The following is a 27,320-nucleotide window of genomic DNA, read 5'->3' as shown; positions in this document are numbered from 1 at the left end:
TGCAAACTCAAATGCCCCAGAGTCAGCAATGTTCTCTGGGGCATTCTCTCTTATAGGGTATAATCATGTAAATATATTTCATTGCTGTGGTAGTAGAAAAAAATAGAAGTCAGAATTTGCACGGGGGGGAGAATAGTTGAATGCTTTATGATGCAGCTGTTGTGGAAAATTGAGTTGTCTCACACAGGGCGAGGACAGCTTTGTGCCTATCTCTAGGACACCTAGAAGTGTGATGCTGAACACTGCCTAAGACAAGGACGAGATGGACTAGCTGGTGATTTATAATGTGCTGTTTAAGGTTTGAAACTCCCTTGTAGCCACCCAAGACTAGCTTCTCTACTCAGTTTAAGCATATATAGAGATTGATGGCTTAACTAGTTTTATTGGCTACACAGTTTGCCTTGGCTAGTCAACTAGAGGGTAGAAAAGACCCCACTGGAAACTTTTGCCTGGGCTTTCCTGAAATTCAGATTTCACATACATACCACGGAGCTTCAAAACCCATGTTGAGGGTGAAAGAGAAGGGATCCTGGGGAGCCGTGCCTGTCAGTTTCTCAGGCCTCTGATGCTTTTCTGGGCTTTCATTTTCCTGCTGTACCATATCCTTTGCCTTGAGTAAAGTCTTTTGTGAATACATCCTGTGAAGTCTTGTGTGTCCGCCTAATTGTCCGACCCGTTGTAATCGACACATCTATGCCATGGAATATTTTCCAAAAATGAGTTAAATATCTCTGCTTTTCATTAAAGTATTTATGGCATGTTGAGTAGAAAACCAAGTGGCAGAGAAATTTTAAAAGGGAAAGAAAAAACAAAAATGTCCATGCTTGTCTAGAGAAAGGTGTGCGAGGATTCATCAGTTAGTACTCCTTAATGTGAGAAAGTGGCCTTGAGAAGAGGAATGTCAGCTTTTACCTTGTATACATACCTGTCTTGCTGGAAACATGTATTGATTTTGTCATTTGGTAGAAAACGTTGAATATGTATTTAAAAGTTTCTTAGATGTGTATGTTTGGGTGATATGCCACATTTTTCTAAATATTTCTCCAGTAATGAATTGAGAGGGAACATTTGGGTGGAGAGGAGAATGCACTGTTTGGCTGGAGACAAAGATTCGCAAAAGGTCAGTTGGAGAAAGGAGGTAAATAAGTTTGAATGTGGAGAGAAAATTGATCAGAGCAAGGTTGAGGGAAAATGAGCACGTACAGAAGATGGAGGCGTCAAGCAGATTTGAAGGAGGACGGCAGAAGTGCAGCGGATTTGGAGGCGATTTTCCACGTAAGTGCCACTGGCTTCCACTATCTGTTATTGAGTGAAGACTCTCTGGCATAATCTGTTGGATCTGAGAAGCCTGTGGTGACACTTCCCATGTGTTAAATGGAACCCAACAAAGTGGATCAGGGCTATTTTTACATGTCAACTAACAAACATCTGCAAAGTCACAGCATGTTGAGGAGGGCTAGATTAAATTACAGAGCTGGAAGGAGTGGCCCTGAGCTGATACCAGAGAACAGTTTGTGTTAGTGCCTCTGAGGGTTACATAACCATTTCTAACTGCTTGCACTGAAAATTGGTTTAGTCACTTACAAAACTGAGATGTCTATTTTAAGCAAATGTTAAAATAGTTCATTGGCATCTTTTTCTGTAGCTATTTTTTAATTCAGTTATAGTTCACATACCGTATAATTCACCATGTTGAAGGATACAGTTCAGTGGTGTTTAGTGCATTCGCAAGGTTATGCATCGATCACCACAACCTTAATTCTAGAACATTTTCATCAATCCAAAAAGAAACCCTATACATGTAAAGTCATTCTTTCTTCCTTGAGTCCCTTGCAATCACTAACCTACCTTTTGTCTCTATGGATTAGTCTGTTCTTGGCATCTTATGTACATGGGATCATACAATACATGGCCCTTTGTGTCTGGGTTCTTTCACTTAGCATATCTCCAAGATTCATTCATGTCGTTGTATCCACACTTAAATTCTTTTTATGGCAGAATAACATTCCATTTAATGGCTATACCACGTTTTGTTATCCATTCATCAGTTGATAGACATGTGGGTTGTTTCTACCCTTTGGCTATTATGAATAATGTTTCAGTGAACATTCATATACAAGTTTTGTGTGAACGTATGTTTTCCGTTCACTTGGGTATACACCTAGTAGTAGAATTTCTGGGTCTATGGTAACTGTGCTTAACTTTTTGAGGAACTGCCAAAGTATTTTCCTATATAACTATTTATTAAATGTCATGTTTATGTTATTTTTAACATGAGCCCTACTAGGTAGTGGAGTTGTGTCTCTAGTAAATCTATAACTGTTAAAATGGTTTTATATGATCCTATGACAGATAAGAATATTAGTGGATCCAGCATTCCACCCAGCTAGTACTTACTGAGCACCTTTATGTCAGTGTGTGCTGTGTGATAACACTGGAACGGTAACAGTGAGTATAGTAGAGAAGGTTTCTCTTGTCATGGATCTTATAATCTGGGGGAAGAGACAGCCTTAAATAATCCTGTTTAATTAAGTATACAGTAAAACTGTGATGCTGTGATAAGTGTTCTAAAGGAAAAGTGCACGGAGCTCATTTAGATTTCGGGGTGAGAAGGAAGGACTGGGTGTCAACACAGTGTCCCCTGAGAAAGTGCTGTTAAAGCTGAGATCTACAAGGTGTGTGTACAAGTTAGCTAGGTGAGGATGGAGGGAAAGAGAATTCTAGGCATGGAAACATGTGCAAAGGATTTGAGACAGCAGAGAGCACGGTGCGCTCACTACAGAGGGCATAAGGAGGATGTGTTGGGAGTGGCAAGAAGTGATGACGGGAAAGAAGCAAGAGTGCTTCATAAAAGGCCTTGTAGATGTTTTGATTTATTTTTTGAGCCTAGGGAAGCCAATTGAAGAGTTCTGAGCAAGGGGTGACCCAAGTTTGTGTGTATGGACTGATACATAATAACATGTAATTATAACATTTATGTAAAGTCATCATAGATAATCCTTATAGCTACACTGTAGAAACTGAGTTTGAAAGAGATTAAGAATGAATTCAGGAAACTAGCCTGAGGCTAATACAGACATCCAGTTGGGAGGGGGTGGTTCCTTGAACTAGGGGTGCTGATATTGGTGATGGTGGAGAAGATTTTTAAAATATTGGCAGATTTTGAGATGCTAAAGGCATAAAATCAACAGGAAGTTTTTAGTAGTAAAAATTATTCCAGATTTTCAAAGGCATTTTTCTGTAAGAGTTTTAAAAGGGGATAAGTAGGGAGGCATATGAGCATGATAAAACTGCCAAAAAATTATAATGCAGCATTGTTCACAAAGAAAAATTAAGTTGCTTCAAAAGCATTGCTACAGAAACAACAAAATAAAAGTTAAAAAAACTATACCCAAACTAATAAGTGAATGTAACAAAATTACAGGATGACAAGGTCATTCATTGTACAAAAATTTAATGCATTTCTAAATACTGCCAATGACTGGAAAATAGAATAAAAAATAGCCTTCATGAGATTAAGAAAAAAAATAAAATATCAAGAATTAAATCTAGTGAAAGACCCATTCACAGAAAACTACAAAACATATGCAAGAAAAATTAAGATGTAAATAAATAAAGATAGCTTGTCCATGAATTGGAAGACTTGAGACCCAAGTCAAATTCCAGGAAGATAGCGTGTTCTCCGGAGCTTATTCCTCCTGTCTAATCTGAAGTCTTAATCTTCATGTCAAATATCTTGATTTTAGAAATATTGGACACTTATAGTTTAATTTTACTATTAAAATTTTAAAAAACTAAGTATTACCATTGGGATAATTACTAATATGAGATAGGATCAGAAGGAAATAAGTGGCAATAAAGAGCTCTAGGCACTATTGACCAGTTTTTCCTAAATTAATGCAAACTTATAGCCCAGTCACTCTGTCAGTTGATCTTGGGTGTAGTGGATTTGAACAGGACTTTACCATCTCTCTTTGTTACCATCTCTCTTATTATATTGTAGCCCTGGGTTACATGATTAACGGGGAGTATGCTCTCATTTATGTATTTATTTTTATTTTATTTTATTTTTGAGACAGAGTCTTGCTGTGTCACCCAGGCTGGAGTGCAGTGGCGTGATCTTGGCTCACTGCAACCTCCCCCTCGCAGGGTCAAGCCATTCTCCTGTCTCAGCCTCCTGAGTAGCTGGGACTACAGGTGTGCGCCACCATGCCTGGCTAATTTTTTTGGTGTTTTTTTAGTAGAGACAGGGTTTCACCATGTTGGCCAGGCTAGTCTCGAACGCCTGACCTCAGGTGATCCACTCACCTCGGCCTCCCAAAGTGCTGGGATTACAGGCGTGAGCTACTGCTCCCGGCCCTCATTTGTTCTTTATGCTTTGATACAACTTATTTTGAGGAACATACTGTTGGACTCTGGCAGAGACAGCACCTCTTGCTTTTCTACCAGAGGCTTTTTTGACTCCGAGTCAGAAGCTCCAAACCCCTACTGCTCCATGAGCAACATCGAGCAGGGGATTTACTCCTGGGATCAGTTTGGGTGAGCTCTGCAAGCATTAGAGTCTTGTGTTTCGGGATACAGTGATCAGTGTAAGGTGCCTGTGCTTTAGATCCTTGGTCCATACCTGTTTAAGTACTGTAAAAATTGGTACTTTAACTTCTGCGGTTAGGATATTGTACTGGAAATACTTTATTTGAGCTCTCTAGCTTGGAATGATTTTTTTTTTAAATTAATGAAGTTGATTCACCAAAATGCACTGTGAGGTATTCATTAATTTGTTTTATAAGCATCTGAATGTCCTATATACCAAAAGTGCTGCAAGTACAAGTAATAAAAAAAAAATGCTAAGACATAATGTATGTGTTCAGGGAATTTAGAAACAGAAAAAGATAATATTTTAATTTAAATAATTTATATTGTGACACTGATTTCAAAACGTTTTTGTTTTTAATTAATATTAAATTTGCTATTTAACATTTTGGGAATTATTATTGTGATCGCTTTAGAGGGTTCAGGCTTCATCTATCCCAACATCAAAAGAAACTGAATCTCTTTTTGTACCTATAAATTATGCATTTTGCAAATACTTACTGAGTAGCTACTGTGTGCCAGGTACTGTGCTGTTTCCAGGGAATATAATATTAAAACAAATATTAAATGCTTTTCCCTCATGGAATTTGCATCTGGATAATTTGTTGATGGGCCTTGACATATTTCTCTCCCTAAGTAATAAGTGCTGTGCCGGCTACCTCACGTACTCTCTTATCCTGTTTTATTTTTATTTTTATTTTTTGGTGTTTATTAGCATACGCAGTGTTATAGCACAGACAACATCACAGGAAAAAGAAATTATACTGGATAACCCTACTGATGTGAAGCAGTAGCGAAACCCTAAGAAATACCTACCCATCATTATTTAATAGTAGCCTCTTCTTTTGCCTTTTTTTTTTCTTTTCAGAAAACCAAATATAGAAAATTTGGATTTTTAGGGCCAGGTGCGGTGGCTCACGCCTGTAATCCAAGCACTTTGGGAGGCCGAGGCGGGCAGATCACTTGAGGTCAGGAGTTCGATACCAGCCTGGCCAACATGATGAAATGCTGTCTCTACTAAAAATACAAAAATTAGCCACACATGGTGGCGCATGCCTGTAGTCCCAGCTACCTGGAAGGCTGAGGCAGGAGAATGGCTTGAACCTGGGAGGCAGAGGTTGCAGTGAGCCAAGATTGTGCCATTGCACTCCAGCCTGGGTGACAGAGTGAGACTCCGTCTCAAAAAAAAAAAAGAAAAGAAAAGAAAATTTGGGTTGTTTTTACTTTTTGTTGTTGTTTGTTTTTTTGCATTACTATAAACCTAAAGGTACAAATTCTTTCTCTGTTGGCTTTATGTGTTAAATTTTTACTAAACTATTAGAAATCTATTATTCTGTGCTTGTGATTTTTCTTTTTAAACATTGCTACTCTTGTAGCATCTGAAATGTTTTTAAGCTTGTCACTTTTTCACATCATTTTTGTGGCTTTCTCCTCCAGCTGAGCCCCATAGTTCCTCTATGTGCTAAAGAAAGCCCTTGGTAACACCAATGAGATTGCTCTCTGTTAGTGATGTTATTGTGGGAGCTAAAATATACGTTGATTGTTTCTAATTTTTGTGTAATTTTACATATTCTTGCTATCATAATTAGATTTTTAACCTATAAAAATTGCTACTAGTTATTTTGACTGAAGCTATTCGTTTAAAATGATTATTTCATCAGAAATGGCCTTTTCATAGTAAAAAATGTTGTTTAAAATGTCACCTTTTCTCTTTCCAGTTTTAAGAAATGGTGCTTGGGAAATTGTCCACTGGGAAAAGGTATGCATTGATTTTTATTTTGTTCCAGGAGAAGTGCATAGCGGTGTACTCTAGTATATATAATTTTTTGTATAATATAAGTAAATATCAAGAATTTTACTAATATAAAAGCTATTTAGTAATGTAAACATGCGTGGAGTCTTCAGTCACATTCTTTTAATATTTCTGCTGTATTATAGAAAGACTTATTTTGAAAAATTTCTAGAACTTTTTTCATAGTATATTTTGAGTACTGTTATCACAGATTTTATTTAACCATGAACTGTTTTGTGTTGTAATTTTTTGCTTTAATCATCTACTGTCCAAGTAAAAATAAGAATTTGAGTTCTGATATTTTACTTCTGCATATCTTACTTCAAATTCATATAGTGAGACTAATTACATTTACTTACCACTAATTCCTTTAAAACAAAAATCTTACAAATTAAACATTGTCTTCTAATGAAATCAGTTCTTTAACATCAAAGGTTAATTTGTTTATAGGACCTCTAACATGGCAGTTAGTAGGTTAAGTCATAATTTAACAAATGTTATTCAGGTGTTTATTCTTTCCAGCCTTCACTTTCAAAAGGTAAGCAATTATTATTAGTTCTCCCTTAGTTCTGGAAGAAGGTTTAAAATCTAGTCATCCACAAATGAATAGCTTTGGTAACTTGGTAAAAGACTTTTTGGAGGCTGAGCCGCCCTTCTTAGGGCACTTTATTTCCTGGGATTGCCAGGACACTAGAGGTGTATCTCACAGGACAGTATCTTGCTAGGACAATCGAAGTGTAACCAACAATTTATTTGCACTCCAATACTTCCCAGCTGGTTGAAGTCCATGCCCTTGATTCTACCTTGTCATGGTCATCTTGTATTTCTGCAGGGGATATCTTGTACCCCCCAATTAAAAATTAATTAAATTTCTGTTGATTTTCAATCAGTGGCTAGAATAGAGACTGACATCTCCTCTTTCATATAGTTGAAAATTTACCCGTATTTTTTCTTTGGTTTTTGACATGAGAGCAACAAATGGGAAAATACCTTGGTTGTGTTTTATTTATTTCTGTGATAGGAATCTCTTTTTCAGAAGAACAAAATAAAAATGCTAAAAGCAATTTCAAAATAAGTTTCTTTTCTATTCTTTTCTGGCACCTATGGAATTAAACATTTTAGAAAGAAGACAGGTAGGATATAATCAAGTGTGATAAATTGAATTTTATTACAAATGTTATTTTACCTGGGGTTGTCAGTGTAGTTAACATAAATATGCATGCTAATAAATAACCTAGGCTGCTTGCTCAGAAAATAAACAGAAAGTCAGGAGATAATAATGTACTACTTCACTCTAAACCTTTAAAATGTCTTATTTTCCTAATAAACAATCATTATTTCAAGATCGTGCTAACCTACCTGGATTATTGTAATTCTTACTTTTCCTTTTTTTGACAGACAAATCACCAGCCAGGATTACCCATAATAATAGCATTTTCAGTCATCTCGCAGGTCAATGGCACACCTAACCTAGGGATCCCATTTTGAGATAGAGAAGGACAGAATTTAAAGTGTTGCCAAAAGTCATCCAACCCAAAAGAGCTGAAGTTATTTAATAATTAGAATTATAGAAGTAATTAGAATCACTAAAAGTTGGTTCAGTGATGAAATCATGATAAATATTCAAAAATTAACATCATTCTTAAGTTGGCAGTATCAAGTTTGAAAATAAAGTGAAGAAGAGGTCTCATTCCCAGTGGCCTATGGGAGGCCTACAAGTAAATTTAACGTATGTGTATGACCTTTGTAAAGAAAGCATCCAAACTTTGATATTCAAGATTCATACAAATTTACAAGTATGTCATATTCCCAGAAAAATTAAAAGTGAAATATCGCTTGTTACAAATTATGAAGTAATATAATCCCAGGGAAATTCTTATATTTTCCTCAAGAATTGACTAAATTTTTCATCTGATTTTCAAAAATAAACAGTTAAGAAAGTAGAATATATTTTGGAAAAATGAACAGTGTGCGAAGATTAACTACAGGTGAAATGGAAAGCAAAAGTTATTAAAATACTGTGGTTTGTTTGCAAAGATAGACATTGATGAGTAGAATAACATGGAGCAGATTTAAGTAGTATAGAATAAAATATAGTGCCATGAAATAAGGCCTGTTTAATATTTGAAAAAGGAGGCAAAAATTATTTTTTAAAGAATTGTTATCACAGATTAGCAGTTTTAAGAAATAGTATTTGAATATTTATATCTAAGTCACAACCTATACTAAAATAAATTTCAACTGACTAAAAGAGTTAAATGTTAAAACGTTGTTTTTAGAAAACGTACAAATAGAATAAAGACCTTAATAAATATTTGAAGAAGAGCAATATCTCAAAATCTATGGAATTAGATTATATAAATTTTAAAACTAATACACAACAAAAACTGCCACAAATAAGTAGGCAGGCTATGTGAAATATTTGCACCAAATAGGACAAATGATTAAGATCATTGTTATATAAATAAGAAAACTTGACAGTAAACCAGAAATATGATAATCGACCAGACTTAGTATAATATTCAACCTAATAAAATTTGCAAATTTAAACCATATTGAAGTTTCATTTGCTACCTATTCAATAAATAAAAACAAACATTTCAGATTTATTTTTATAAAATATTTTATTTACATACTATTGTGAACAAGCAGGTTGGCTATTTATATTGAGAACTGTGAAAACGGGATTCTGGAAATTTATCCCAAGAAAAGAATCTTAAAGTTGGAGAATATCTCCACATGTATAAAAATGTTTATTGTAGCATTATTTACTTATAATAGCAAAAAACTAGAACATATGGAAATGCAACAATAGGGACAGTTTTATAAATTATGGCATTTTATACTCATATATTTTGTGACAAGTAAAATCTGTAATGTCACATGGTGTAGTAACACAGAAAAAATTATACTATTCATTCGACAAGTATTTATTGAGTGCGTATGCCAAGCAGTGAGCTTAAAGCAGCAAGCAAGACAAATAAGGTTCCTGTATCATAAGATATAATCATAGGTGAAAAAAATAGTCCTATGTACACTGAAATACTGGCTTTGTAAATCGTTTATTGAACAAGTGAGCAGGCACAAAAGCAGCCTTACTTGTTGGGATAACAAGATTTTGAGGCAAGTCTTTTCTTTGCCTTATATGATATTATGTCCAATTAAAAATAAAATCAATAAACCAAAACCAAGAGTGTCATCTACATGCCAAGGTAATATGATAGACCTTAGTGTAAATGGGCTTTACTTCAGGACTCTTTCTCTGCCTTTCTAAATGTGTGGCTACTGTGGTTGCTCTTTAATGATCCTCAAAGGACCTACAAATTTGCCTAGCATACATCTAATCATTCACAGCTGGGCAGACTTCAGCTCTCAGATATTAGTGGTTTATTTCTCCAGTTACTGCCCTGAAACCTTTTCCCTGTTGCAAAAGGTTAACTTGCAGATACATAGTTTTGAAAGAAAGTATTGTAATCACAAAGCCCTACACAAGGAACTACATTGTGACTCCTGAACAGTAAGCTGCTGGCTTCATTGCTCTTGCCACAGATTATTTCTTTACAATGAGGTGCAGCTAACACTGTTCACAGGTTTTTGAGATGTATGCAGGTGGAGAATTTAGCCAAAGAATCTTGGAATCAACATATTCTTCTGGCTTATTAAGGAAGCATGGCATGGTGGGCTGTATGCATGTGTAAAAGTTACTCTGTAAAGCCACTTTAATGCATGAAGCTTCCACCACAATGTGTATTTCTTTTTTCTTTCTTTTTTTTTTTTTTGAGATGGAGTCTTGCTCTGTTGCCCAGGCTGGAATGCAGTGGCGCAATCTCGGCTCACTGCAACCTCCGCCTCCTGGGTTCAAACGATTCTCCTGCCTCAGCCTCCTGAGTAGCTGGGATTACAGGCACCCGCCACCATACCCAGCTAATTTTTGTATTTTTGGTAGAGACGGGGTTTCACCATGTTGGCCAGGCTGGTCTTGAACTCCTGACCTCAGGTGATCCACCCGCCTCAGTCTCCCAAAGTACTGGGATTACAGGTATGAGCCACCATGCCCAGCTAATAGTTGGATTTTTAAATCAGGCTATTGCAGCCTGATAATCTTACTATTTTACATAATCCTTGATGTTGCTAATATGAGTGACTTCAGAAAGCTGTAGGTAGTGGACTGAAAGCCCTAAACATTTCCTTAACTTTGGCATTTTGGGGACTAAAATTGCTTTATCATGACATTCCTCCAATTAGAATATATATGATTAAAGCATTTTTGTCATCTTGACTTTTTCTTCTCTTGGTTCCTCTTATGCACACACAGGCTGGAAGGGGAATGCTGTATTAGGAGCTCAGAACCCAAAAGGAAAGACAGGTGTTTGGATGTCTTTTGATAAATTGATCTTAAACATAGACATTCTAAGGAGTTAATTTCCCTACTTTCCTTACAGTAAAGAACTTTAGCATTCATTGATTTAGCATGCTTTAGTAAGAACTTCAGCATTTAGTAAGCCCCTGGTTTTCCCAGGCCACTGGGGTACCATATAAATTGTTACTATTTTATTGAGTTTAGGAACCACAAGCGCTTCTTTTGTCTTACAGTGAGTAAAGATGTTGGAAAGCAGCACAATCAATTAGGGCTTTGTTTAAGTCTGACTGTTAGACTCTAACATGATAGTGTAGAGGATGTGATGCAGATTTTGTGAAGCACATAGTTGAATTTAAGAGGAAACATTAACACACAGGAGTTGATTAAAGAAAATTAAATGGTAACCTGGATGCATTCTAAGTGCCATGATTTCCGAGAATTTACATTTTATTATCTTTCTGTCCGTGAGTGTAATCACAGCACCATCACAGCACTATTTTAAGGACCAGTTTACATTTATACTTGCAGTTTTTAATTTTTCCTGTTTGTCCTTTTTTGAGGGTAGGGGGTGTTTGATTCCAAGATCCCTGGTAATTTGCCAGTTTCAGCTAGTCCAAATTTCAGATTTCAGCTGAATTATTTTTTGAATCAAGGGACCCAGAACTTAAGCATACATGTCATAAATAAAAAGACAATACCCCTGCCCCAACCTTTCCTAACCTCTTCTTTTGGTAAATAATAGACCGCAGTGGGCTGCCTCTGCAGTAATTTCTTATTATGATTCCCACAAAAGACACTATTCTGTTCTTACCCCCATAGTGTTATTTTAGAGTTCAAGGAAAAGTAGGGAGGGGGAAGAACAAACAGGCTTTAATTTAGAAAGTCTTTTTTTCCATCTATTAAGTATTGAAATTCATGTTTAGTCTCATTTGTCTACTAAGAGGTCAACTTTCATGATGTAAGGGGAGCGGCTAACAGTGTAACTTTGTCAACTCTGTTAAGCCAAGTTGTTGCTTAGTTATTGTATTGTTTGCCAAAAGCTATATGACACATCTGTCACTTAAATTACTGCTATCAGTTTTTGAAAATAGTATGTCTCTGTCTTTATGCCGGGCTCAGAAAAATGCTAAGAGGTAGTACAATGAAGAGATTAATTTTTAATTTAAAATACATGGATAGTTTCACAAAATTATGCAAAATCAGGATTTGCAGACAGTCAAATGTGGATTTGAGTCTAAGCTCTTCAACTCCCCATGATCTTGAGCAAAAATCTCAGAATCTCAGACTCATTTTCTTTCTCTCCAAATGATGAGTTATAAGCAATACTTGTTTCACAAGCATTATTGTGAGGAGCAATTATATATGATAGCGCCTCCAGTTGCATTGAGATTTTCTTCAATAGGATAAAGATTTATATTGGTAAATTCCTCCTTTATATTTTTATGTCAGAGAGGATATGAGAAGTTAAGATGTCAATTAAGTGGATAGAATAGATTGATTTTATCAAGATAAGTTATATATCCAATACACAATGTTCATTTTTTTTAAAGGATTCCTCCAACCCTGGTCTCACTCCTAGATAATTTTCTTCCATTTTGTGAAGATAAGTGGTTCTTCTTTGCCAGTAACCATTTTTACTGTATTCTGTGCTTTTTACAATGGGTTGTATATTTGTAACTATCTTTCAATGCAGATAATTAACCAATTCCCAGTTTTCTTTCAGGTAAATGTTGGAGATATAGTTATAATAAAAGGCAAAGAGTATATACCTGCTGACACTGTACTTCTCTCATCAAGGTAGAGATGCCTACTGATGCTCAAACAGTGTAGAGGATGGTTTCTCTACCCTGCATTGACCTTGTGATTTCTCCAAGGAAATAAGGAATAAACGAAGAATTTAAAACCTCTCTAATAATTTTTATTTAAACATTTAAAAAATTGATTGGACTTAAAGGGCTCTTTCATGTTTGCCATATAGAATAAGTGATAGGTACTATACTTTATCATTCAAATATAATTAAGAGTCTACTCTCCCTCTGGATCTATCCAGATCCTTTTGTGGGGATCATAACTCTTTTAAGATTTCCTGTCATTTATTTTATATAATACATGGATTGGGTTCTATTGATTTTTTTTTATCTTTCAGTCCTTGTTCATCATAAATCCCTACAAAGTTTGTTGATTATTATGATGGAATGGTATAAAAAATAGATGAATGATTCTTTTTGCCATTATGCCTGTTGAAATGCCATACTCTTCCAACAGAAAAGTACTTTGCTCTTTCTTTTAAGTTCTTTCAGTTACTTAATTTAAATAATTTTCATTTTACTCATGAATTAGTATTCAGAACATATGGCACTGTTACTCTTTAGAGAATGTGACTTTCAAATGGTTTTAGGTTTAAAAACTATAAACTAGTCCTATTTTAAATTAAGAAAAATTGTTTTTAATATTTTAGAGGTTGTTTATCATCATTTCCTTGGACAGTTTTATTTGTAAATCCACATATGAATATGGACAGTGTCCTTTTTTCAAAATTTATTTAATCAGGTCATCATTTAATGTGATTCGATTCATGACAAGTTAGTGAAACTTAACTGAATAAATAAAAGTATTTATACTAGATATTTATAGAAGTAAGTCTACAACCAATTAAAGTAACTGCAGGTATTTATATTTCTATAATTTTGTGCCATGTACCTATAGGTTTTTGTTTTCAGAAAAAATAATATAGATGTTTTCAAATCACCCCTTCTGTTCTTAGTTTCCTTTGCTTATAACTTTATCGGGATAAATCTCTAAAACTGAGTGAAGCTAACCGTCCATTCTTGGCATCTTCAGAATTAGCTTGAGGGAGAGCTTATTGTCATTGTCTCAGGTTCTAGGTAGTATCAGGCACTAGAAAGAGCTCTCCTTAGGGAGTGAAAAGCCAGGATTCTTATTCTGAGTTGGTGATTTTGAACCAACTGCTTAATCTCTCATGCCTTGATTTCACATCTTTTATATTAAGATGGATTAAATGATCAAATTTTAATATTCCCCAATTCTTTTTGTTTAAATTGATAAGCTTTAAGAGTACCTTACAGGATGGTGTCCATTCAGTTTTACTAAGTAAAAATGTGATGAACGTATTGAACAGTTGGCCATCTGAATGTTTGACAGTCTTGTGCTGCATAACAACATTTTGGTCAGTTACAAAACACATATACAACGGTGGTCCCATAAGATTATAATGGAGCAGAAAAATTCCTATTGCACAAATACTTACTATTGTGTTACTGTTTCTTTACACTATTCCATATAGTAACATGCTGTACAGGTTTGTAGCCTAGAAGCAATCTGCTATACCATATGGCCTATAGACTATACCATCTAGGTTCATATAGGTACCCTCTATGATGCTCACACAGTGACAAAAATGCCTAACAATGCATTCCTCAGAAGCTACACCTGTCATTGTCACGTGACTGTATATAAGAAAGTTCAAAATGATAGTAACACCTTCTAACAATTTGGGAAAATATTGTTTTCCCAATTAAACTCTTAGAGACATAATTATAGAATGAATCATATAGGCTGAACCATTAAATACAATTTTTATTTTTGGTGCTCAAAAATGTGAAGATAATCGACTATACTGCCCTGAATTTATATTTAATTTTAAGTTGGAAATTTTCAAAATCTTTGCTGTCTGACTCTATCCAACTTCAGAAACTCCCCAGCAAGCTACATGTATTTCTTAAACTTTAGACCATTTTTACAGAATTTGTTTTATAAACATTAGAAACACTTACTGGTGGCTATGAATTTCAATTTATCAAAACAGTTTCTGTGTCTTAATATGGTCTCCACAGTGATTAACTTCCTCCAAGATTATATTTTTAAAAGATTATCTGATTCATTGCTTTTTGTTATTGAGTAGAATTCAAAATAAAGGCTGTGCTGTTAGACATTTCAATCCAAGTAGCAGAATACCACCTTTCAGAATTTTTTTTCCTCAAAGGGTTTTAGCATTACTTAGCTCCTTTGAGTCTACATTAACCTCATGAAATAGGTAGTAGTGTTTAATCATTTGACTGAAAGAGAAATTTTGACTTTAGATAATGACTAAGTCAGGGTTAGAATACTCCTAATTTACTATCTTCACACTGTCCGCTATCAAAAGAAGCACATGTTGATGTTCACCTGGCAGTGAGCAGCCACAAGAAGTACATGTTGATGTTTACCTGCCAGTGAGCAGCCACAAGAAGTACATGTTGATGTTTACCTGCCAGTGAGCAACCACAAGAAGTACATTTTGATGTTTACCTGCCAGTGAGCAACCACGTAGCAGTAAGAGTAAACAACTGTTTATAACATTTTAATTTTCAATTTTTTAAATTTTTAATTACTAAGAGTACATCTTCTTGAGGTAGTTTGAAATTAAAGCATGAACATGGTTGAAAGTTACTGTGTTTCATAGGCTTTCATTTTGAAATGAAACAGATTTTAGCATTTGATAAATAATGAATACATTTATGTGTGAAGAAAGTATAAAGTAGGGTAAAATAACTCAAGCTGTTAATTCAAGTCCATATTCTCAGCATGTCTGTTTCATACCCTCTCTGAAAAAATTTCTCTGGATTCAAAGGCTTACCCTTCCAAAACAATGCAATATCTAGACTTCATTAATTGCTAAGTAACTCAATAGGCTACAGTTATGCCTTCTGACTTCCTAAGGCCTATGTCTTTGCAGCTTTGCATTAAAGTTAATAAGATATTTACTCAATTAACTTTAAAAATATTTTGGAGTCAGAACATTTTTAATAGTTTTTTTTTTTTTAAGTGGGGCAGGGACTAGTATACTTTTTTTTTCAAAACCCTATCACAACCCTAAAAAATAATTTTCGTTATTATTTTCTTCCTTTTTTAGTACAAGTAGACATACAGTAGATGGCATGAGGTTGAGAAATTTGAGAAAGAAAAATCTAGAATATAATGTAGTTCTCTATAAAGTATGCTTTAATTTGATAAGCTTATAAGTAAACTTTTAAAAATTAAGTTTTCACACTAAAACTTTAAATTGGGCTTAAAAGCAAATAAATAACCCTCAAATATTAAATGTTTTCTTATGCCTTCAGACCTGATCAAAATAAGTTTTGAAAAAAATTGGCATTAGATGTTTTTATTAACATGTATTATTTTCTATAATAATTTCAAACTTTCTGTCTCTTTTGTCCATTTGTTTTTTTTTCCTCTGTTCATTTTTTTTTTTTTTTGCCATTTTAATTATTTCATACTGGGACGTGTAGGTGGCAGTAGGGGAGATAGTGAAAGTGACCAATGGGGAACATCTCCCAGCAGATCTCATCAGTCTGTCCTCAAGGTTAGAACCACTGAGTCGTATAGGATGCGTGTATGTGGGTCCTCACCGTAAACCAGAGAACAGTTGCACCCAAATGTGGTTGAGTTCTGTGTCTCTTCCTTTAAAACACAAACTTTTTATACTGCTTGGTGATGGACATTTCACAGATGTTTTAAAGGGATTTTTGAATGCTATGTTGACTGATGCTTGTCCTTCAGCTGGGCAAATTGAACTCCTGTTGTTATCAATAGGAGTCTAAGAGGCATGACAATAAAGGTAGATTTTAATTTCCTATGCACCATTAATATATATTCATATTTAATAACATGCCTAAGTACTAAGGCTTAATTTATTATCTCTCCAGGATATTATTTTGAATAATGTTAAGCTTTTCATGAAACAGTCATTGAAAATTGATTAGATTATCAACATGTCTTATTCTTGTATTTTAAATTTTTCTGTAAGTTCTGTAAAATCCTTCCAGCGATTGTGACTATAATTTGGGCTCATAGGGTTTATAGAGGACCCCCTGCACAAAGCTGGATGTTGCACATTTTGTACCGCATGCTTTGGGATCAACTTTTATCCCACTTGTATCTAGTGACAAAGTGCACGTTACTGTGATCAATTTCAGCTGTCTACTAGTGTCTGTACTGTGATATGCATCTTGTTTCATTTTTCACTTACTAATCAAAAAGCCTGCTTTGCCTCTCTTGACTAGTTTGTGTTTTAGATGTCATCATAATTTGCTGAAATATTTATGATCTAGCATGATTCCTTATCTGAGACTTCTTGCTGCCTTTTCACAGCACTATTAAAAATTGCTTCAGTAACTGCTGTCCTAAGTGATTGTTGAGAATGTTCTGAATTTCAATGCTTATTTTCTTAGCCCAACTTCAAATAGAACTTAGCCATTTGAACTTCCTAACTTCCTAGCCATTTAAAGACCTGGATAAGTTACTTTATGAAAAAAAAAGTAGAATTAGAATATTATTCTAATTGTCAGAATATGGACTCAACATTGTCATTTAGTATTTTCTTTGTCATCGTGCTTCTATATTATCAGATGTGTTTTATAAATTCATAAACTATGTTTCAAATGTATATATAAGTAAATTACAAATCTCAAGCAATTTCCAGAGCCAAATTGCTATTGTGACAGTGATTTTAAAAATAAAATTTTGAATAAGTTATAGAGTGAAAATATAAATATTGAAGGACTTAATTTTGGGGAAAAGTAGCAGCTTTTACGAAAGAAAGCTCATAGAGTAAATTGAAGAACTTGCAGAGCTACTTTAAAATGAATCAGTAAAATATTTTTGATTAATGTCTATGTGTTTAAGCAATTTTCACAAATCTTTGGGCCACAAAATTAAGCTACCTGCCCATTTCTGAAACTAGGAATAGTCTGTTTTGCACATGCACAAATTGGAGGTTGATTAGAAAATTCCAGGTGTTTGTAATTTGTAAATTTTTTTCTTTCTAGCTTTGAGTACACATGCTTATAAGAGATTACATTTGTAATACTTATGTGATATTAGTAAATCAGGCCTATTATATAACCAAGGATTAATGAGATTAGAATGCTTTTCTTTAGAATTGAGGATCAGATTATACAGTTGGGCTACAAACTCACATGTCTGTAGTTGCTGGGCAAGTCAAATCAGCATGTGAAAGGGAAAGATAAGACAGTCAGGGCTGTGGTGGTGTGATAAAACTGGAGAACATGGACCCCTTATGCCAGCCGCCACACACCAGATTTTACTAAGACACACTGGTGGGGAACCCATGAAGTGTATCTTCTAGGTCAAGGAGCAATATGGCCTAGCTGACTGATTTTAATTTTAGTTTTTACTGCTGTGAGAATCTCTCAAGCAACTTTAATAGGAGAGCAGTTGTGGAAAACATAGAGGGAGAAAGCTATATATCCACTTTCATTGTAAAATTTGTTCATATTACTTTTTTTAAATAACCTTAAAATTTAAATATTATGGTTTATGTCATCCTATTCATCATAGCTAAAAGGGTAGTAAATGCAGGTTTGTAGAACTAGCAATCTGCAATTTTCTCATCAACCACTTTGTTAACCAATTTACATGTGTGCCATGAGCATGAAATCTCATGTGGTATTTTTGAGCTAAAGATAAATCCGGACACAAAACTGCTTTACATTTCAGATACAGTCTGTGTTGTGTCTACGTGGATGAACAATTTAAATATAATGTGCAAATCTATTCATTTGCATTATCTTGAAGACCATTACTGATTGTTGTCAGGAAATTGCTTTTGGGTCCTTCTGGCTGAAAAGTTAATCCATGAGTTGTCGTGCATGGGTTCTGCCTCACAGCATCTTGCTGTTAGAATGGAAATCATCAAGAAGCTAAGTAATTATTACTTTGTCTAGAACGAAAGGCTTTAGTGAGTCTGAGCATTTAAATAAGTTATTATTATGCTTTTCTTCCCCCACTAAATCTTTGTGCTTCTCAACTCCAAACTACAGTGAGCCCCAAGCCATGTGCTACATTGAAACATCCAACTTAGATGGTGAAACAAACTTGAAAATTAGACAGGTAAGATCTGATACAAGTATATATATAATCACTGCTATTTTATTACATGGAATTAAGAGCTTCTTTCTTTGTGTTATTGTCTTGAAGTAATCTGTCCTGTTGCAAATATGTTCCCAGGGAACCACAACGAAGAGGTTTTATAAACTGGTATTATTAAGTATTATGGAAGATTCTGATGTATTTGTCTGGTTAAATGTGATCTATCTTATAGATACTATTTGTAATATTTTTAATTATATAATAGCTAACACTCAGATAATAGTAGTTCTAAGTGCTTTGATATGTTTTAACTTTTTCCTGTTCACCTGGTTCAAGTTATAATTTGACTTTGCCATGTTAAAAAGCTGTACAAGGGCTGGGCGCGGTGGCTCACGCCTGTAATCCCAGCACTTTGGGAGGCTGAGGCGGGCGAATCACAAGGTCAGGAGATTGAGACCATCCTGGCTAACACGTTGAAACCCCATCTCTACTAAAAAAAATACAAAAAATTAGGCAGGCGTGGTGGCAGGCGCCTGTAGTCCCACCTACTGAGGAGGCTGAGGCAGGAGAATGGCGTGAACCCGGGAGGCAGAGCTTGCAGTGAGCCAAGGTCGCGCCACTGCACTCCAGCCTGGGTGACAGAGCAAGACTCCGTCTCAAAAAAAAAAAAAAAGCTGTACAAGGATGGGCACAGTGGCTCACACATGTAATCACACTTTGGGAGACCGAGGCAGGCAGATCATGAGGTCAGGAGTTCAAGACCAGCCTGACCAACATGGTGAAACCCTGTGTCTACTAAAAATACATCAAGTAGCCAGACAGGGTGGCACGCGCCTGTAATCCCAGCTGCTCAGGAGGCTGAGGCAGGAGAATTGCTTGAACCCGAGAGGCGGAGGTTATAGTGAGCCGAGATCATGCCACCGCACTCCAGCCTGGGTGACAGAGTAAGACTCTGTCTCAAAAAACAAAACAAGAAAAAAAGCTGTACAACAAGCTCCCCCAAGTTTACTATATAAGCTCCATTGTACACCCCTGAACCTAAAATAAAAGTTTTTTAAAAAGCCATACTTTCTATTGCTGTTCAAAAACTCTCAGTCATCTTGGGGAATAGTTTACATTTCTATATTTACTTTTCATATCATCTCAAGCAAAAATAACTGTAAAGTTTTTAAAGTTTTAGGAGGGACTTTAAAAATGTATGCCTTTGGTTTCTAGATGAATGATGAAAATGACATTTGGGAGGGTTGGGATGTGTTGGAACTAGATCATCACAGAGGGCCTGGACCCAGACTGCCACTGTGTGAGGGGCCCTGCTCAGTGACAGCTGCTTCTGGTTGGCCAGAGGGAAAACCTGTTTTGGAGTTTCCCTTCTCTGGAGTAAAAAAAGAGAAACAAAGCTATGTTCTTTGAACACAGATTCCATCTATTTTTCATCTTGTTTAGATTCTGAAGACAGACTCAGACTGTATAGTGCTAAATATTACTTTTATTTTCACAAGCAAATGGTTCTTTGGGGACTGACTTCAAATTATCTTTGTAGACTAGCTTATAGTCTCCTAAATATATTTAAGAACTCTCATAAAGGTGCCCTATTCTTGTGCTAAAAACCTGTGCTCAAGTCAGGGAGGAAGGTATCTCTTAATTATGATTTGACAGAGTAGGGGAGAATTGCTTATAAAAATAATGGGTTCCCTTAGATCTTAAGACTTGGATGAATTCAAAATTCCTCCTCTTTGCCCAGATACAACTTATTTAACATACTTTTTGCTTATTTAAAAATTCCAAACAGGGCTTACCAGCAACATCAGATATCAAAGACATTGACAGTTTGATGAGGATTTCTGGCAAAATTGAGTGTGAAAGTCCAAACAGACATCTCTACGATTTTGTTGGAAACATAAGGCTTGATGGACATGGGTATGTAAAATCTGTCTTCATAAAAACACAGAATCCACTGTGTCATAGTGTATTGTTGTGTCTTCCAAGTCTGGATACATATTGTTTTCTTGTGTGCTAAGTTTGAGTACTCAAAACCGTTTTTAAAGCATTTTTATTCTGCCCTGAGTCCTTCTGTGAAGATGTTGAATCTTATCCATTCATGTAGTATAGCTGATGACTTCCCAGCATTCCTGCCAATCTGGCAGGAGGATATTTTCAGAGATATTCCCAGCTTCTGGCACATTGTTTCATGGGTAAACAATGGGAGTAAGAATTACCTGTGCTTATTCTTTGGCCAAAATACTCATGTTATAGGCTTAACTATTCAATCTACATGGCCTGGGTCCTTTCCTGTGATCTTGAGATGCTTCAAGGAGTTCAGACTCTACCTTCAAGGGGTCTATTGTACTGGATAATTTATTGTCTCCTCCATGAAATTTCAAATGTTCTTTCTAGCCTGTGGTATTAATTATAGTCATCTCATCTCTTTTTATTACCTGATTCCTGCCTCTCTTGTTTCTTCTCTTCTACCCCTTCCCTCATTCATTCAACCAGTACATATTAAGCACCTAGTAAGCCAAGCCAGTTAAGGTGTTAAGGAGGCAACAGTGAACAAAGCAGATAAATATTCCTGGCCTTAAGCCTTAGTCTGTTCAGGCTGTTGTAACAAAATATCTTAGACTGGGTAATTTATGAATTACAGTAATTTATTACTCACAGTTCTGGAAACTGCGGAGTCCAAAATCAAGGCACTAGAAGATTCATTGTCTGCTGGGGCCTGTTTCTCATAGATGTCACCTAGTATGTGTCTTCACTTGGCGGAGGCTCTCAGACCTCTTTTGTAAGGGCATGAATTCCATTCCCAAAGTCCCCACCTTCTGATACCACCGCTTTGGGAATTCAGTTTCAACATGTGAATTTTGGGGAGACACAAACATTCAAACCATAGCACCTCGTGAGCTTGCTTTCTTGCAGTAAGGTAATGGCAAACATGCAAACAATAAGATGATAAATAAGAAAAGTTTGTACTATGTTAGAAAGTGATAAATGCTTTGGGAAAAAAATAGCACAGAATAAGGAAGATTGGGTGTCTTTGGAAGGGAACAACTTTTTGTTAGGGTGGTCACAGTTAGCCTCATTGAAAAGGTAACATTTGAGCAATGATGAGTGGGAGGTGAGGATGTTTGCCTTTTGAATATCTGGAGGGAGATAATTCCAGATGGAAGGAGTAGTCAGTGTAAATTATTAGTTCTATCATTACATGATCTTCAAGTGGAAAAGTGCCTGGAATAATTGTGGAATGTTAGGGCAGTGTGGTTGGAGTGCTACGATCAATGAAGAGAGTAATAGAAGAAGGGCCTAGAGAAAACACAGGGCCAGGTCCTATGGGCTTTGTAGGCCATTGTGAGGATGTTACTCTGAGTGAAATGGGAATTCATTGGAGGATTTTGAGGAAGAAAGGTCAGCAGTTCAGTTTTGGACTTCATAAGTTTGGTCCAAACAGAGATGTCCAGGAGGCTGTTGAATATATATCCAAAGTTTGGGACAGAAGTCTGGGTTCATGAGGTATGTTTGGAAGTAGGTGGCATAGATATTTAAAGCCATGAGGATGGAAGAAATCACTGAGAATGAAAGGGTATAGACAGAAAAGTGAAGAGACCCAAGAGCTATCCTGAGACCATCCAACGTTATGTTGGGAAAAGCAAGGGCACTAGTGAAAGAGATGGAGACCAAGTTTATAGGATGGTAACCAAGAGCGAGTGAAGAAACTGTACCAAAGCACGGGGACTAAAACTGAGTCTGACAATGCTGATGGTCAAGTACAATGAGACTGACCACTAACATATTTACGTTTAGCAAGTGGAGATCATTGAAATTGATTAGAACAGGTGCCTGATGATAGTGAGTTTGAGAAAATGGAAGAAGAGTTGAAAATAGCAAGTATAGACTTCTTTTTCAATGAGTTTTGTTGCAAAGAGAGCAAAGAAATGAGGCAGAAACTGGCAGAAAAGGTTAAGTCTTTCCTGCTTCCCTTCTCTCCTCTTTTCTCCTCCATTCCCTTCTTTCCCTGCTTCCCCTCCTTTATGGTATACCTTATCTCCCACGCATTGTAGTGGCCAACTGAATGTTGGCTAAATATACTAGTTGAACTCACCAGCCTGAGAGAATGTTTTTGGTGTTTTCATTATTTTGTAATTGCATTATTAGAGTGTTTGAATTCTAAAGGACATTTGAAGTATACCCTGAACTGTCATCCTCATTCAGATCCTCCAAAAGCTTTCCTGTAATCCTTGAAGTAATTATATGTTGTTCTAAAATTTGCACAGAGTGATCGTTCCATGAACATATGGTTAAAGACTAATGATAGATTTGGCCATTTATACCAGTATTGTTTCTATAGTCTGACATTCCTAACTGGCCAGCTTCCATGTCTTAACAGTTTTCTGTCAAATCGTTACTGAGCAAATCTATGCTGTGAAGGAGAAACTCTGTATGATGGTGCCAAGATTCAGGGTACAAAGAGAATTTGTATAATATGCTGTATTTAATATGAAAGGTAGAAACAGATTTTCAAGATCTTTGTATCTGTGGCACTTTTGGGGTTTACAGTGATTACCCAAAGCTCTTGGAGACCCTTTGGAATGAGTATACTTTGTTGCCTTTAAGGATGAGGGTCATAGTCTAATGCCAGAAGCCTTGGAACACCAGCTGTGATGAAAACTAACTAATTCTTCTTGAGTCCTTGTAATTGAAAAGTGGTATGTTTTGCTTTTGAAGAGTTTGTGTCTAATTCCGGTCAATCCACACCACCAATGCTGAGGTGACAGTTGCCATATTATACCCCATTGGCTGGGTAAGGAACAGTTGTCACATGTGTGTCCCAGAGCATAGTGCAGCTTCCCAAGAAGTTATTGGAAACCCACTTTAGGCCCAAGGCCCCTTTCAACTCTGAAATGCACCCTTAATCTTGAGATATATACCAGAAGGGTTTCCTTCCAGACAGGTCCTAAAGGCATGCTATTGTACATAAAGAATGAGAGTTGCAGTTGCTTTGTTCTTTCTCTAAATTGGAATACAGTATTTCCTAAGGATTCATTCAAGTGCTGTTGTTACCTACCCATCTGGATTGATTTTACCTGTGTCAGTAGAATTTGTGTAGTTCCTGAATGTCCAAGGCCCAAGCTGCTACTAGCCTTCAAGCCTACTGGGCCAGAGCAGCTCACCGGAAATGAAGACCTCAGCCTCGCTTTGCCTCCACTTACAAAGAAGTTCTGTGTTGTCTGTCGACTTTTCTTGTGGAATTGTTGCCTTCTTTTTCCAGAATTTTTAAATATATTTTTCTTTATATTTGACCTTTTTTCTCTTATTAAAATGAAGACTTGGTAATAGCAATCCATGACCCATTCAAATTTATGTATTACATATTCCTCAAGAACTCTAGTATATCTGTGGTGGCTTTGTTCCTTCTTATGTCCCTGTGTGAGTTGTATCACCCAGTAACCTACCATAGTGGGTAGCCTTGTGAAAAATCCACAAAAATACCAACTTGGACCTTATTCATGAAAAATGTGGCTTAAATAATAAGGAATGAACAGCTCCAAAATCCACTATTCATTGGAAATTTATTCACAATTCTTGGGAAACCAATCTTCAAATACTATAAAAATGAATATTCTAGAGGTTTTAAGTATGGGGACTTGTCTGTAGGGGGTCAGGGCTGGCAATGCAAATAAGTGGTGAGATCTGTGTATTTATCTTAGGAATTTTTTTGGACCTTTATTATGCACAAAGCTATTTTAAATTTGGGTGGGGGCGGGGGGAGAGAGAGAGAGTGTGTGTGTGTGTGTGTGTGTGAGTGTGTGTGTGGTGAGGCTGAGGTGGGCAGACAGATTCCTTATCCCCATCACTTCTTAACACTTTTAGAAACCTAAATGGACTTATTTAGGAAAAGTTATAAATAGGTGTGTAAATTAACCTCTGAATTCCAAAACATTACCTATTATTTTGGTTAATGTATTAGCTTGCTCAGGCTGCCGTAACAAAACACCATAGACTAGGTGGCTTTAATGATGGAAATTTATTTTTCTCACATTTCCAAAGGCTAAACATCTGAGATCAGAGTACCTGCATGTTTGGGTTCTGGTGAGGGTCATCTTCCTGGCTGGCAAAAGGCCCCTTCTTGCTGTGTCCTCACAAGGACAAGAGCAAACTCCTCGAGTGTCTTTTTATAAGGGCATTAATCCCTTCATGAGGACTCAACCCTCATGACCTCTTCTAAATCACATTACCTCCCGAAGGGTCATTTCCAAATGCCATTACACTGGGGGTAAGAACTTCGACATGTGAATAGTGGAGGGACACAGTGCAGTCCATACCAGATAGTGAAGTTACAGAAAATGACTGGTTGTGTTAAGGAAAAGCAACGTAAATACTTGTGTTGTTGCTGTTTAAGAAAATTATTTGTATTGGAGGGAAATTACTTTCCAAAAAATAAATATGAGAAGGGTTATTTTAATAATGGGAACTTTTGTAACTGTATGGTAACTAGAGTTCTTGAGCATTTTAGAAAATAGTGTTTCTAATGTCAATGTAATCTGTCCTAGCACTGTTCCACTGGGAGCAGATCAGATTCTTCTTCGAGGAGCTCAATTGAGAAATACACAGTGGGTTCATGGAATAGTTGTCTACACTGGACATGACACCAAGCTGATGCAGGTGAAATTTTTCTCTATGAAACCTTTTGGACCTAAGGCTTTTGCGAGTGTATGATTTACAGATCTGAGTGCAGTGGTCCCAAACATAGGAGACCATCTGTCACAGATTCCTGATCCAACCCTATATGTTCAGAATCTGGTACTCCTGTGAGTTGGACCTTGAAATTACCTCCCTATAAGAATGGCTTGGGCTGGGTGCGGTGGCTCACGTCTGTCATCCCAGCACTTTGGGAGGCCAAGGCGGGTGGATCTCAAGGTCAGGAGACCGAGACCATCCTGGCTAACATGGTGAAACCCCGTCTCTACTAAAAATACAAAAAATTAGCCGGGCGTAGTAGTGGGCACCTGTAATCCCAGCTACTCGGGAAGCTGAGGCAGGAGAATGGCATGAATCCAGGAGGCGGAGCTTGCAGTGAGCCAAGATCATGCCACTGCACTCCAGCCTGGGCAACAGAGCAAGGCTCCGTCTCAAAAAAAAAAATAAAAAAAAGAATGGCTCACTGCATACAGGAATACTGGAAGGTTTACCAGGGATTATGCATGAACTCTCAAGAATTTTGTGTATGGGTCTATGGCAGCATTTACTAACTATTATAGTGATTATCATAAGTTGTCTATGTCATGATAAGTGATCTGCATTAAAATATTTGTCTTGTAATTTTAATGCAATAGTCAAATTTTAAAATTTCTATCTTTTGATAAAATTTTTTAGAAATTTGAATCAAATGACCATTTTTCATAGCATTTATATGTAAGGCTGTTTTTGCCATCAGCTTTAATTCTTGCATTGATCGTCACACCTGCCTACAGTTGCTCCGTCCCTATGTTATACCATCAATATTCAATAGTTAGATGGGTGTGGAAAACAGTTTTAAGAAACTAAATGAAAATCTGCTCTCAGAGCTAATACCTTTTTACCTTGTACAGGCATAAGGTATTATCAATAGGCAAGCAAGATTGCTGTTAGTGATTCCACCCCTAGCCATTTTATAAATTCTATAAATCTTCATTTTATATTGATTATGACTTTTAATTTTCTGTCCTGTGGATTTTTTGGTTAGCACAGGTCTACATAATCATTTGAATCATCAAATACAACCGAGGAAACTTGCCTCTGTTATAGCCAGGACTACTTAAATTGCTGCTGTGTTCAGTAAAACAATTGCTAAATGCCACCAGAAATTTGAAAGCCAGAGATCCTTTAAATGTTGCCTTCCTATGTTCAGATTTCCAGGTGCCTGTTTGCAGGGGCATGGGCTGCCTTGTCTGCCTGTCTTCCTGAACGGAAACACTAACTAAATGTTTCTAGACTACCCTGTTTGCTTACATAGCCAAGTAATGCATTATTCATCTTACCTGCCACAATGCAAAAGCTATTTTTGCAAAAGGAATACAATTTCCTTCTCGTCTTCTTTCTTATAGTTTACTTCCTAGAAAAAGGCCTGGGTGGTGTAGTAGCCTTGAAAAAAAGGTGGTTAACCATTGGCACCTTATTACATTTGTCATGGGTTTCGCATAATTTTCAAGTATCCACCCACATCTAGATACTGAGTTGTGACTTTGTCATCCTCAACAGAATACCAAGTATACATTGCTAAATCATTGGTGTACATTTTTTATTACTCATCTTGTTTCTTTTTACAGAATTCAACAAGTCCACCACTTAAGCTCTCAAATGTGGAACGGATTACAAATGTACAAATTTTGATTTTATTTTGTATCTTAATTGCCATGTCTCTTGTCTGTTCTGTGGGCTCAGCCATTTGGAATCGAAGGCATTCTGGAAAAGACTGGTATCTCAATCTAAACTGTAAGCAATAAAGTGCTTACTGCACTTTTTTAGATTAAAACGTGTTTATTTCACAATTGATCTTGATTTACTTTATTGAATTTCCTGTTGTTTCTAAAAAGACCTTGTTGCCAAGATAGCTGGACATTTGATCTTTGTTTTTCAATGAGATTTCTAGCAAGTGTAAGTAAAATTTGGGAATCCTAAAATTTCAGAATCCTTAAAAGCATAATGAGCACTCTA

General features: G+C 36.2%; 1 protein-coding gene across 5 annotated transcripts in view; it reads left to right on the top strand.

Moving 5' to 3' along the window:
- Window positions 1-27,320, top strand: part of ATP8A1 (ATPase phospholipid transporting 8A1) — a 257,539-nt gene that overhangs the window by 51,949 nt on the left and 178,270 nt on the right. For 2 of the 5 annotated variants that reach the window (XM_054553862.2, XM_024246292.3), the window contains exons 6-11: window positions 6,309-6,349; window positions 16,034-16,107; window positions 18,587-18,656; window positions 20,425-20,552; window positions 25,178-25,289; window positions 26,933-27,098. In XM_054553862.2, the coding sequence (XP_054409837.1) occupies window positions 6,309-6,349; window positions 16,034-16,107; window positions 18,587-18,656; window positions 20,425-20,552; window positions 25,178-25,289; window positions 26,933-27,098 (591 nt within the window). Of the gene's footprint in view, window positions 1-6,308; window positions 6,350-12,465; window positions 12,540-16,033; window positions 16,108-18,586; window positions 18,657-20,424; window positions 20,553-25,177; window positions 25,290-26,932; window positions 27,099-27,320 lie in introns of all 5 variants that reach the window. The other 3 variants (XM_024246291.3, XM_054553860.2, XM_054553863.2) reach the window with 2 other exon arrangements.

The sequence above is a fragment of the Pongo abelii genome, chromosome 3, assembly GCF_028885655.2.
Source record: "Pongo abelii isolate AG06213 chromosome 3, NHGRI_mPonAbe1-v2.0_pri, whole genome shotgun sequence".
Lineage (NCBI taxonomy): Eukaryota > Metazoa > Chordata > Mammalia > Primates > Hominidae > Pongo > Pongo abelii.
This window is presented reverse-complemented; position numbering and strand designations above follow the sequence as displayed.